Source organism: Pristiophorus japonicus, chromosome 9, assembly GCF_044704955.1.
Source record: "Pristiophorus japonicus isolate sPriJap1 chromosome 9, sPriJap1.hap1, whole genome shotgun sequence".
Taxonomy (NCBI): domain Eukaryota; kingdom Metazoa; phylum Chordata; class Chondrichthyes; family Pristiophoridae; genus Pristiophorus; species Pristiophorus japonicus.
This window is the reverse complement of record NC_091985.1, coordinates 124,628,803-124,642,965: the sequence shown is the minus strand read 5'-3', so window position 1 is coordinate 124,642,965 and position 14,163 is coordinate 124,628,803. Positions and strand designations below refer to the sequence as shown.

The 14,163-nt window shown below is 48.3% G+C and overlaps 1 protein-coding gene across 2 annotated transcripts in view; it reads right to left on the bottom strand.

The window, feature by feature from the left end:
* aplf (aprataxin and PNKP like factor) overlaps positions 1–14,163 on the bottom strand; it is a 114,109-nt gene that overhangs the window by 15,647 nt on the left and 84,299 nt on the right. For both annotated transcript variants that reach the window (XM_070889806.1, XM_070889807.1), the window contains exons 7-8: positions 8,339–8,742; positions 4,741–4,860 (exon numbers count right to left, since the gene is read on the bottom strand). In XM_070889806.1, coding sequence (XP_070745907.1) covers positions 4,741–4,860; positions 8,339–8,742 — 524 coding nt within the window. The remainder of the gene's footprint in view (positions 1–4,740; positions 4,861–8,338; positions 8,743–14,163) is intronic.

Sequence of the window (14,163 nt, the reverse complement as noted above, 5' to 3'; positions counted from 1 at the left end):
GATGGGGTGGAGAGGAATTTCCCAGATTTCCCCCCCCCAAATTACCTGGATTTTTAATCTTGTTTTTCATCTCGCCCAGGAGATCACATGGTTTTTGGGTGGAGTGGAGTGTGTCTATATTATGCTGCACAAGGTATCACAATTGTGTGGGACAGGCTGGATGGGCCAGAGGGTCTTTACCTGTCCGTCATTGTTCGTATAACTATTTTTAACATATCTCATTGTCAATAATTTATCAATACTGCTCTGCAGAGGAACATTACATAAATAATTTGTGTCTACGATAGCTTCACAATTCTTTGCAGCTACTTTATTTAATATCGGGATACACAGTGAAATTCTGTACGAAAGGCTAATTTTGAAGCTGAAGTCAATCAGCATGAAACCTTTTAATGCCTCGCTAAACTAGTTTGTAGGCATTTATTTCAATTTTACAATGTATGCTGTGGTAGATGGGTTTCTTTTGCAAGTGGTCAAATATATCCATTATAATCTACAAATCATTGGGCCCAAGTTTCCACAGGATAAAAAACGGGCGCCCCTCCGAGCTGGGCGCCCGTTTTTCGCGCCTAAAACGGCGCCAGAAAAAAAACGCGCTATTCTCGAGCGTTTTGCAGCTCCTTGTCTGTTTGGCGCGGCGCCCAGGGGGGCGGAGCCTACAATTGCACCGATTTTGTAAGTGGGAGGGGGCGGGTACTATTTAAATTAGTTTTTTTCCTGCCGGCAACGCTGCGCTTGCACGTTGAAGCGTTCGCGCATGCTCAGTGTGAAAAGAAACATTGGCACTCGCCCATTTTTGTAGTTCTTTGTAGCTGTTTAATTTTTGAACATTTTTTAATAAAATCACATTGCCATCAGCACATCAGCACTGAGGCTACCCTTCTCACTGTCTCCTTCCCCTCCCTCCCCTCCGCGGCAACAAACGGCTGTCTCCTTCCCCTCCCTCCCCTCCGTGGCAACAAACCGCTGTCTCCTTCCCCTCCCTCCCCTCCACAACAAGAACCCGCTGTCTCCTTCCTCTCCCTCCCCTCCTCGGCAACAAACCGCTGTCTCCTTCCCCTCCCTCCCCTCCACAACAACAACCCGCTGTCTCCTTCCCCTCCACAACAACAACCCGCTGTCTCTTTCCCCTCCCTCCCCTCCGCGGCAACAAACGGCGGTTTCCTTCCCCTCCCTCCCCTCCACAACAACAACCCGCTGTCTCCTTCCCCTCCACAACAACAACCCGCTGTCTCCTTCCCCTCCCTCCCCTCCGCGGCAACAAACCGCTGTCTCCTTCCCCTCCCTCCCCTTCACAACAACAAACGGCTTTCTCCTCCCCCCCCCGCTTAGCGGCACGAACGGCTTTCTCTTCCCCCCCGCCCCCCCCGCTCAGCGGCACGAACGGCTTTCTCCTCCCCCCCCTCCCGCTCAGCGGCACGAACGGCTTTCTCCTCCCCCCCCTCCCGCTCAGCGGCACGAACGGCTTTCTCTTCCCCCCCCCCCCCCCCCCCGCTCAGCAGCACGAATGGCTTTCTTCCCCGCCCCCCCGCTCAGCGGCACGAACAGCTTTCTCTCCACCCCCCCCCCCTCCCGCTCAGCGACACGAACGGCTTTCTCCCACCCCCCCCTCCCGCTCAGCAGCACGAACGGCTGCAGAATTCTCCCTGGCTGAAGCACTTTCACACAGGTAGGAAGATGGTTTATTTAATCTTTTCTTTGCTTATAAATGTTTATTCAGGTTGGATTTATTTGTATAATATTTGTAGAAGTATAAATAAGGATTTATTGTAGAATTTAATGAGTTCCCTTCCCCACCCCCCCCCCCCCCCCCCCACCCCGTTCTGGACGCCTAATTTGTAACCTGCGCCTGATTTTTTAAATGTGTAGAACAGGTTTTTTCAGTTCTACAAAAATCTTCACTGGCTCCATTCTACTTTAGTTTGGAGTACGTTTTCACTGTGGAAACTTTCAAATCAGGCGTCAGTGGCCGGACACGCCCCCTTTTGAAGAAAAAATTCTGTTCCAAAGTAGAACTGTTCTACCTGACTAGAACTGCAGAAATAAAAATGTGGAGAATTGCGATTTCTAAGATAGTCCGTTCTCCACCAGTTGCTCCTAAAAATCAAGTGCAAATCATGTGGAAACTTGGGCCCATTATGTTGCCTTTAACAAATTAACAGCCACTCAGGTGGAAAATGAAACTCCTCAAAGAGCCATTTCGACAAAAGGAATGCAGGTATTCCACAGCAGCATGCTGTTCCATTTGTTGATGGGACCATAATGATTTGTGGATTATAATGGCTATACGATCAAAGTTTAAAAAAATGTATTCATGGGATGTGGGCGTCCCTGGCAAGGCCAGCATTTATTGCCCTTGAGAAGGTGGTGGTGAGCCACCTTCTTGAACCGCTGCAGTCCATGAGAAGGTTTTGCTAGCAGTTTGATATAAGTGAGTGGTTTGCTAGGCCATTTCAGAGGCAGTTAAGTGTCAACCACATTGCTGTGGGTCTGGAGTCACATGTAGGCCAGACCGGGCAGATTTTTTTCCCTAAAAGACATTAGTGAACCAGATGGGTTTTTACAACAATCCGGTAGTTTCATGGTCAGCATTACTGATACTAGCTTTTTATTCCAGATTTATTCCATTAACTCAAATTCCATAGCTGCCCTGGTGGGATTTGAACTTGTGATCTGGACCATTAGTCCAGGATTGCAAAAGGGAAAGGGTCGAGTTTACAGAGAATGACCACCTGCCTCTGAACAGGAGAGGATTCTGAGCAGGGGGTAAAGGGATTTTGATTTTATGTCTTTTAAAATAAATGAAATCTATAACTAATAAAACATTAGTAAGAGAGAATTCTCTCTCGGGTTCCAGAGAATTGCTTGGTTGATGTGTCAGTTCATTAGTTATGAGGGAATCTTGTAGGTACTCAACTCAGAATTCCCTCCAACTGATCTGATAAAATGTATCAATCAAAATGAAGATAGTTTTAAATTGGTTCAGGTAATAATAATAACTTTTATTTATATAGCGCCTTTAACGTAGTAAAACGTCCCAAGGCACTTTACAACAGTGTTACAGACAAACAGATAAATTTGACACCGAGCCACAGAAGAAATTCAGGCAGATGATAAAAAGCTTGTTTAAAGCGGTAGTTTTTAACGAGCATCTTAAAGGAGGAAAGAGGTAGAGAGGCGTTAAGGTTTAGGGAGGGAGTTCCAGAGCTCAGGGCCCAGGCAGCTGAAGGCATATCCACCGATGGTTGAGCAGTTATAATGAGGGATGTTCAAGAGGCCAGAATTTGAGGAGCGCAGACATCTTGTGGGATTGTGAGGCTGAAAAAGATTACCGAGATAGGGAGGGGCAAGTCCATGGAGTGATTTGTAAACAAGGATAAGAATTTTCAAATCGAGACATTGTTTAACTGGGAGCCAATGTAGGTCAGAAAGCACAGGGGTGATGGGTGATCTTGACTTGGTGCAGGTTAGTACATGGGTTGCTGAGTTTTGCATGACTTCAAGTTTACGTAATGTGGAATGTGAAAGGCCGGCCAGGAGCGATTTGGAGTAGTCAAGTCTAGAGGTAACAAAGGCATAAATGAGGGTTTCAGCAGCAGAAGAGCTGAGGCAGGGGCGGAGGCGGGCAATGTTATGGAGGTGGAAAAAGGCGGTTTTCGTAATGCTGTGGATATGTGGCTGGAAACTCAATTCAGGGTCAAATATGACACCTAGGTTACGAACAGTTTTGTTCACCCTCATATTGATGCCAGGGAGAGGGATGGACTCAGTGGCTAGGGAATGCAGTTTGTGGCGGGGACCAAAGATAATGGCTTCGGTCTTCACAATATTTAATTGGAGAAAATTTCTGCTCATCTAGTACTGGATGTCGGACAAGCGATCTGACAATTTAGATATCAAGCAGGGGTCGACAGAAGTGGTGGAGAGGTAGAGCTAGGTATCGTCAGTATACACGTGGAAACTGACTCCATGTTTTCCGATGATATCATCAAGGAGCAGCATATAGATGAGAAATAAGAGGGGACCGGGGACCAAGGACCAAGGACAGATCCTTGGGGGACACCAGAGGTAACGATGCAGGAGTGGGAAGAGAAGCCATTGCTGGAGATTTTCTGGCTACGGTTAGATAGATAAGAATGGAACCAGGCAAGTGCAGTCCCACCCAGCTGGACATTGGTGGAGAGGCATTGGAGGAGGATGAAGTGATCAACTGTGTCAAAGGCTGCAGACAGGTCCAGAAAGACAAGGAGGGATAGTTTATCTTTGTCACAGTCACAAAGGATGTCATTTGTGACTTTGATGAGAGCAGTTTCGGTACTGTGGCAGGGTGAAAGCCAGATTGAAAGGATTCAGACATTGAATTCATGGAAAGATGATCACGGATTTGGGAGGCAACAACACGTTCAAATACTTTGGACAGGAAAGGGAGGTTGGAGATGGGGCGATAGCTATAAACAAAGTGGGGACAAAGGTTGTTTTTTGAGAGGGGTGATGACAGCAGATTTGAAGGAACGGGTAACAGTACCCGAGGACAGAGAAACGTTAACAATGCTGGCTAACATGGGAGCCAGAAAAGGAAGTTGGGTTGTCAGTAGTTTAGTGGGAATAGGTTCAAGAGAGGAAGAAGTGGGTCTCATGGATAAGATGAGTTTGGAGAGATTAAGAGGGGAAATCAAAGAGGTAAGTGAATACATGGACATTTTTTTTAATGCGCTAATTGTTGTAGCAGAAATGACTGACCTATAACAAGCAGTACCAAAAGGGCACTCTGGTTTGTCATCATCCTCCTCCCCACCTGTTGAGTATTCATAATCAGCATCTCCTGGGTGACTCAATTCTTGAAAATGAAGTGGATTTTTCCTATGTAAAAAAAAAAGTGGAACTGTTAAAAAGATGCACTGAACTTACAGTCTTTTTAACAAAATCTCTGTCGTTTTTATAATTTGATAGTGTCTGAGTGGTCTGAAATATTTCCCTGATCTGATGTTATGAGGTAACTAAAACCTACAGGTATAGTTAGAATCAGCAAGTTAGAACGTTTCTAAATATGTCTGTTTTACCACATGGAGAATCTATTTGCTAAAATGGGATTCCATTTACTAACTTTTGATAGTTCAAAGTTGTGTATTCAATTGGATAGCGAGATTGTGCATGCTTCTGGTTTGCTATAAATCTCTGGTCAATGCAACATAATCAGAAGTGGCATTAGCAGCATGAGAAAACATTACCAAATAGTTCAGGGATGTAGTGAATCTGCACTCCTGACTAGAATGCATCCATTATCCCAATCAGGAAACACCACACAGCCAATAAAAATCAAAACAGTATCAAAATCTTCCATTAACTGGCTTTATACAAGAGAGCTATTTGGTATGAAAGTAAAGTTAAAATGATAAAATAAAACAGGAACTGTAAAGATGCCAACACTGAATTAATTAGAAACAGATAATATAGTATAACAAACTATGCCTGCAATGTGTAGGTTTTCCCAATTGGAATCTTCCAAACTCTCCAAATGTAACATCAGGTTTTTTTCCAAATAAATCCAAGTAATCCCAGTACGGAATGATTTTGATTTTATAATTAAGTTCCATACTATAAATTGTAATCAAAATTATATTTCAACATTTCTGCCTTTTAAGAGTAGTTAAGGGCCTAGAAATTTGTCTCAGGCGGTGGGGCGAAACAGGCGGCATCGGATCGGTTGGCCGTTATATGCAGCGCCTGATATTCAGTTCCACTGACTGTACTACCCGAGACTTTCTCCTTCGCAGTCCATTGTGTTACTTATTGCAGTCATTTTATTACCTCATGTCTCTCACTTCTCAATTTGATCCCAATATTTGTATTTTTAACCCATTTATAATCATCTTTAAAATAGTTTTCCTACCACATTGCCTAACCTCACCCATAATCTGTCTTTTATTTTTCTGAATTCTCTTGTGCTGATTCACTAGCTTTCTTCTCAACTTTCCTGATGTTCTTAATTCTAGATTGTGACATTTATCTTATAATTACTTGAGGATAACTTTTTTTTAAACAAGCACAGTTGGCAACAGTTTTGGAGAACTCAATGTAATGTGCATTCTTGGTAGGTACTACTGCAGATAATTTGTGTAGGCAATCAGTCAATTAATCGCGTGAATGGCTACAGATGCTTAAAACTTTCAAGGACTCTCAATACACAGCAGTTTATGAGCACTGGAACCAAAATCTTTTAATCTTATTTTCTTTCTTTAATGAGATTCAATTGTGTATCTCTGAGTTCTACCACTGCAAATGGTCGTAAGAGAACTGATGATTAAAAGCAGCAAGATATTAAATATTAGGATGTAACATAGAAACATAGAAAATAGGTGCAGGAGTAGGCCATTCGGCCCTTCTAGCCTGCACCGCTATTCAATGAGTTCATGGCTGAACATTCAACTTCAGTACCCCATTCCTGCTTTCTCGCCATACCCCTTGATCCCCCTAGTAGTAAGGACTTCATCTAACTCCTTTTTGAATATATTTAGTGAATTGGCCTCAATGTTGGAAGTACAAAATTCAATGTTGGAAGTACAAAACATTTGTTTTGACAGATATCCTAGGCATCCAGGTGAAATTCATGTGATGCACTGGAGCAGGACACATTATTGAATAAAATGCACACCTACATTTGGATGGGTTAGAAAGCTAAAGTTTTACAGCATGAAATCCAAAAGTTAAGCAATTATTTTGAAAAACTGGAAAACCAAAAAAAAGCGTCCTATTTCTGGGCCTTGGATTTTGAACTGTATCAGCCTTTATTTTTATTGATTCGTTCTCGGGATGTGGGTGTCGTTGGCAAGGCTGCCATTTATTGCACATCCCTAGGCCACTTCAGTGGGCAGTTAAGAGTCAACCACCTTGCTCTCTCATCCCATCACTTTCTGTCATTCCAATCTCTTCTCCCTTCCTCAACCATTATTGCTTCTGCTGCCACCACTGCAGCTTGCTATTGGCCCCAATTCTCTTTATCGCTTCGACGACATTCTCTCCTATCTACGTTATCCACACCTGTACATCCTTGTCCCATGCTCATATATATTCTATGCCCCCACAGCAGCCTGAAATGAAACTTTCGGGTCTATTGCACATCTTTGCATTTTTGCCTGCCCACATCGACTCCTGCAACCTGAACTACCCTATCTCCGTGGAAACCCGAGAGGCAAGTCTCCTCCCTCCCTTGCCTATCTGTGCTTAGTCCTACTTTTGTTGACAGTCCCGTCTCCCTCCCCTGCCCAACCATGCTCAGCACCACTCCAAACATCACTCACCTTCAAGACTGCCCCATGTCTTCGTTGGGATTTAAACCACTTGTAGCGCGATTTCTAACTCTGTGACTGGTCAGTCTTGCTATCAATCATAACAGTTCTAGAACTCATATGCACATATGCATTTTGGGAGCTATAACCTAATAGCTCGAGTCTCTTCTGCTAACACGGAAGGATCTGGGAACTGGCATAGACTTGCAGCTCTGGCTTCTCGTAGATACAGGTCTCCATTCCTGGAGGGATTTCATTACCAAGTTTAATCATTTTCTTATAAATTGTGGAATTTTTAAGTCTTCATCATGTTACAAACTATTTCTAGTAAGTAGCGGAGAAGCCAAAAAGGATTTTCAAAAAGAAATTTAAATTTGTTTCTCAATTCCTTTCTTTTAATGGTAAATTTTGCTAATTCATATTTGAATCGCTGTTTTCACATGTCCTCAGTAGTTCCTATTGGAAGTTTATATACCCACTTTTCTTTCTTACATTTGATTGGCAACTTTGTTAACTCTTCACCAACGCTTGTCCCCAATGCACTTTTCAGCCAATGAAGTACTTTTTGAATTGCAGTTACTGTTGTAATGTAGGAAGTGTGGCAGCCAATTTGCGCACACCAAGCTCCCACAAACAGCAATGTGATAATGACCAGATAATCTGTTTTAGTGATGCTGACTGAGGGATAAATACTGGCTAGAACACCGGAGATAACTCCTCTGCTCTTCTTCAAAATAGTGCCATGGGATCTTTTACATCCAGCTGAGAGGGCAGACATCAATTTAACATCTCATCCGGAAGACGACACCTCCTCCAGTGCAGCACTCCTTCAGTACTGCATTGGAGTGTCAGCCGAGATTTCCATGCTAAAGTCTCTGGACTGGGACTTGAACCTACAAGTTTGTGACTCAGAGGCAAAGGTGTTACCAATTGGACCAATGCTGACACTGTACAACTATAACACAAAAAATGTTCATTTGCATTTGGAAGATATGATGGATGCAAGTGTATGAAATACACACAACATATGTATATTTTTAGACTATCGATACCTGTAGCAGTTATTTCCATACACGCAAGGGGCTCTCTGAAGCTTCTTTTCCTCTTTAGTTTGAAAAGCACTTGCACCTTCTGGCTCATCAGGTTCTGGGCTGCTGCTTTTAGCGAGGGGGCCTTGCCTGTGTGTAAGTGAGGTTTCCGATTGCTGCACATTCTCCTGCTCACCCGGCCTGCTCATCGGTCCCACTTCTTCCTCCTCCTCTTTATCACTCATTTCCCAGATGCTTATTTCACGTGTTTGCTGTGAGCCATGATCGTGTTGACTTTTGCCTTCACCATTATCATCGAGCCTCCAGTTCTCTTTAATCTTGGAAGGCATATTGAGTTTGTTCTTTATTTCCTCTTTCCTTTTCACATTAGTGGCATTTGCTCCAAGAGTATTTTCTTTAGTATTGTTCTAGGAAACATCAAATTGTAACCATCTGTCAGTAAAGCTATTTACTTACTTTACGTAGAATTAAATAAAATTGCTGCAACAACCTGTATTTATATAGAATCAAAATACACCGCTGGAAATCTGAAATAAAAACCAAAAATACTGGAAATACTCAGCAGGTCAGGCAGCATCTGTGGAAAGAGAAACTGAGTTAACATTTCAGGTCGATGACCTTTCATCAGAACTGGTAAAATTAGAGATGCAACAGGTTTTAAACAAGTATGGAGGCAGGGAAAAGGTGGGAGGGCAGGAAAGAACAAAAGGGAAGGTCTGTGATGGGTGGAAGGCAGGAGAGATTAAATGACAAAAGGGATGATGGTGCAAGGCAAAAGCAGGGTGAGAATTTGACAAGTAAAGAAACAAAAAATGGGTCTAGAGGAGTTGTAAATGGCAGCGGCAGAACCATTAGCAGCACCTGCTGTCTGAAAAAATTGGGAACAGTGGTTATGATCTGAAATTGTTGAACTCAGTATTAAGACTGTAAAGTGCTTAACCGAAAGGGGTGGGGGCAGAAGTGCAGGAAATGGGACAGACATGGTCGAGGTCCCCGTCAAATGGAACAGACACGGTCGAGGTCCCCGTCAACCATGGTGGAGGGGAATTCTCGGTTGAGGGAAAAAGGAAGACATATCACAGATCTTCCCTTTTGTTCTTTCTAATCCTCCCTTATGCCCCTTTCCCAGCCTCTGTACTTGGTTAATAAGGTTCCGCACGAGAGATTATCAGCAAAAATTAGAATGCACAGAATTGAAGGTAACCAAATGACAGAGAATAGGGATAAAGGGTCTGTTCGCTGATTGGCGGGGTGACAAATGGTGTTCACTCGGGATCTGTGGTGAGACCTCAGCTTTTCACCATATATATTAATAATTTGAACAAAGAAACAGAGAATTGTATATTCAAATTTGCAGATAACGCTAAGTTAGGAGACACAGTAGGAATAATACATCAGGAAGGATATATTGTCCTAGGAAGGGGTACAGTGCAGATTCACCAGAATTATACCAGGGTTTAAAAGGTTAAATTATGGGGACAGGTTGCACAGGCTTGTATTCCCTCGAGTTTAGAAGGTTGAGGGTGGCATAAAACTAAGCGGTCAATAAAATTATGAGATTTTGAAACTCAAGTTGAAAAAAATGAAAATACAAGAAAATAAAAAATCAATGCTGGAAGTGGACATCAGATCAATCAGAGTTTGAAAGAGAAAGACTGACTATACCTAAAACACCAACCTCTCATTGCATTTCTAGCATTTTCCACCTTTCTTTTCATTTTAGTTCACTGCAGCCAAGTTAGTGCCATGACAACCAGTAAAGCAAAAATTAACATGAACATATTAACGCAGTTTGCTTGCTGGTGCAGGGTACACACCCGAAACATCAAAAACTATATTTTCTCTTCACAGATGCTGACTGGCCTATATATAGTTCCAGTACATTAAGCTTTTATTTCAAAGTATGAAAATTGATGTTTTAAAAAGTTAAATAAATTTACAATGTTTATAAATTTTCTTGTATAAAAAAAGGATACTTATAATAAAAAGCTCTCCCCCGAAAATGTCCTTACTGTTCAAGGATTAGTCTTTTCAAGTTGCAAATTCAGGGAATAAAATGCCAAAAATGCTGACTAATTCAAGAATGATATAGAAAAGTCTCAGATTAAGTAGGAAATTGAAAATAGGCTTGTGAGTAGGATGGAAAAGAAAGACAGAATCATAGAAATTTAAGGGACAGAATTTGGCCTACCATGTCTGTGCCAGCCGAAAAAGATCTATCCAACCTAATCCCTCTATCCAGTTCTTGGTCCACAGTCCTGTAGGTTATGGGACTTCAGGTGCATATCCAAGTACTTTTTAAATGCGATGAGGGTTTCTGCCTCTACCAATCTTTCAGGCAGTGAGTTCCAGACCCCCACCATGCTCTGGGTGAAAAAAGTTCTCAACTCCCCTCTAGTCCTTCTACCAATTACTTTAAATCTATGACCCCTGGTTATTGACCTCTCTGCTATGGGAAACAGTTTCTTCCTATCCACTCTATCTAGGCTCCTCATCATTTTATACACCTCATAATGGGCTCAAATTTCGGCCTGAGTTGCTCCTATTTTTTTGGAGCAACTAGTTTAGAATGGAGCATCTTAGAATTTGCAATTCTCGGCATTTAGTTTGCTCCAGTTGTAGTCGGCTCAAGTTTCAGGCCTCGCCTAGAATGGCGCAGACCCGACCTGGACGCCCGTTTTTCGCGCCACAAAGTGCGCCTAAAAATACTTAACTAATCTCCGGCTCCCTGCAGGTCGTTTGCAGCTCAGCACGGCGCAGCACGAGCTGTGGGGGGCGGAGCCAGGTCCCTGCTCTGAAAACAGTGCCGGGACCTCTGCACATGCGCGCTACAGTGGCCGTGCATGTTTAGTAGCTCCAGGCGCCCAAAACTGTGTGGGAGGGGCCCGAAGCACACAGCCCCTAGCCCTGGCCGAATGGCCTCACTGGGGCTGAATCGATAAGGCTCCTCCCACGCCCAGCTCCTGCTTCCTCTGAACCAGACCCGACCCGACTTGACTCCCGCTCCCACCACCGCCACCCCCCCACCACCAACCTGACCTCCGCTTCCCCCACTCCCGACCTTCCGCCCCCCCCCCCCGACCTCAGCTCCCGACCGATCTCCGCCCCCCCCCCCCCCCCCCCCCCCGACCGACCGACCCCCCCTCCCCTCCGCCCCGACCCGCGCTCACCCCGATCCGCGCTCCCGACCCCCCCGGACCCCGGACCCGACGCCACCTACCTGTCAATCCGGAAAGTCTAAGCTCAAAGTCTTGGGCCCAGCCGGGCCCGTTCAGCCTCCCTCTCCTTTCTTTCTCTCTCTCTCTCTCTCTCTTTCCCCCCTTCTCTCCCCTTCCTTCCCTCCCTTCTCTCCCCCTTTCCCTCCCTCCCTCCCTTCTCCCTCCCCCCACACCTCCCTCCCCTACCCTCCCTTCTCTCACCCCCCACCTGCCTCCCTTCTCTCACCCCCCACTCTCTCACCTCCCCCTCTCCTCCCTCCCTCTCTCACCCCCCCTCCCTCCCTTCTCTCACCCCCCCTCCCCTCCCTCCCTTCTCTCACCCCCCCATCCCCTCCCTCCCTTCTCACCCCCCCTCCCCTCCCTCCCTTCTCTCACTCCCCCTCCCCTCCCTCCCTTCTCTCACTCCCCCTCCCCTCCCTCCCTTCTCTCACCCCCCCTCCCCTCCCTCCCTCCCTTCTCACCCCCCCTCCCCTCCCTCCCTTCTCTCACTCCCCCTCCTCTCCCTCCCTTCTCTCACCCCCCCTCCCTTCTCTCACCCCCCCTCCCTTCTCTCATCCCCCCCTCCCCTCCCTCCCTTCTCTCACCCCCCCTCCCCCCCTTCTTTCACCCCCCTCCCCCCTTCTCTCACCCCCCCTCCCTCCCTTCTCTCACCCCCCCTCCCCCCTTCTCACCCCCCCTCCCCCCTTCTCATCCCCCTCCCCCCTTCTCTCACCGTCCCTCCCTTCTCTCATCCCCCCTCCCCTCCCTCCCTTCTCTCACCCCCCCTCCCCTCCCTCCCTTCTCTCACCCCCCCTCCCCTCCCTCCCTTCTCTCACCCCCCCTTCCCCCCTCCCTTCTCTCACCCCCCCCTCCCCTCCCTCCCTTCTCTCACCCCCCCCTCCCCTCCCTCCCTTCTCTCACCCCCCCTCCCTTCTCTCACCTCCCCTCCCTTACCTCCCCTCCCTTCTCTCACCCCCCCTCCCCTCCCTCCCCTCCCTCCTCTCACCCCCCCTCCCCTCCCTCCCTTCTCTCACCCCCCCTCCCCTCCCTCTCTTCTCTCACCCCCCCTCCCCTCCCTCCCTTCTCTCACCCCCCCTCCCCTCCCTCCCTTCTCTCACCCCCCCTCCCCTCTCTCACCCCCCCTCCCCTCCCTCCCTTCTCTCACCCCCCCTCCCCTCCCTCCCTTCTCTCACCCCCCCTCCCCTCCCTCCCTTCTCTCACCCCCCCTCCCCTCCCTCCCTTCTCTCACCCCCCCTCCCCTCCCTCCCTTCTCTCACCCCCCCTCCCCTCCCTCCCTTCTCTCACCCCCCCCTCCCCTCCCTCCCTTCTCTCACCCTCCCTCCCTTCTCTCACCCCCCCTCCCCTCTCTCACCCCCGCCTCCCCTCCCTCCTCTCACCCTCCCTCCCTTCTCTCATCCTCCCCTCCCCTCCCTTCTCTCACCCCCCTCCCCTCCCTCCCTTCTCTCACCCCCCCTCCCTCCCTTCTCTCACCCTCCCTCCCTTCTCTCACCCCCCCTCCCCTCTCTCACCTCCCCCTCCCTTCTCTCACCCCCGCCTCCCCTCCCTCCTCTCACCCTCCCTCCCTTCTCTCATCCTCCCCTCCCCTCCCTTCTCTCACCCCCCTCCCCTCCCTCCCTTCTCTCACCCCCCCTCCCTCCCTTCTCTCACCCCCCCTCCCTCCCTTCTCTCACCCCCCTCCCCTCCCCTCTCACCCCCCCTCCCCTCCCTCCTTCTCTCACCCCCCCCTCCCCTTCCTCCCTTCTCTCACCCCGCCCTCCCCTCTCTCACCTCCCCCCTCCCTCCCTTCTCTCACCCCCCCTCCCCTCCCTCCTCTCACCCTCCCTGCCTTCTCTCATCCCCTCTCTCCCTTCTCTCACCCCCCCCTCCCCTCCCTCCCTTCTCTCACCCCCCCTCCCCTCCCTCCTCTCACCCTCACTCCCCTCCCTCCTCTCACCCTCCCTCCCTTCTCTCATCCTCCCTCCCTTCTCTCATCCTCCCTCCCTTCTCTCATCCTCCCTCCCTTCTCTCATCTCCCCATCCCCTCCCTCCCTTCTCTCATCCCCTCCCCCTCCCCTCCCTCCCTTCTCTCACCCCCCTCCCTTCTCTCAACATCCCCTCTCCTCCCTCCCTTCCCTTCTCTCATCCCCCCCCTCTTCCCTCCCTTCTCTCACCCCACCTCCCTTCTCTCACCCCCCTCCCTTCTCTCAACATCCCCTCTCCTCCCTCCCTTCTCTCATCCCCGCCCTCCCCTCCCTTCTCTCATCCCCCCCCCTCTTCCTTCCCTTCTCTCACCCCCCCTCCCTTCTCTCACCCTCCCTCCCTTCTCTCATCCTCCCTCCCTTCTCTCATCCCCCCCTCCCCTCCCTCCCTTCTCTCATCCCCCCCCCTCCCCGCCCTCCCTTCTCTCATCCCCCCCCTCCCCTCCTCTCATCCCCCCCCTCCCCTCCCTCCCTTCTCTCACCCCCCCTCCCTTCTCTCACCATCCCCTCTCCTCCCTCCCTTCTCTCATCCCCGCCCTCCCCTCCCTTCTCTCACCATCCCCTCTCCTCCCTCCCTTCTCTCATCCCCGCCCTCCCCTCCCTTCTCTCATTCCCCCCTCCCTTCTCTCATTCCCCCCTCTTCCCTCACCCC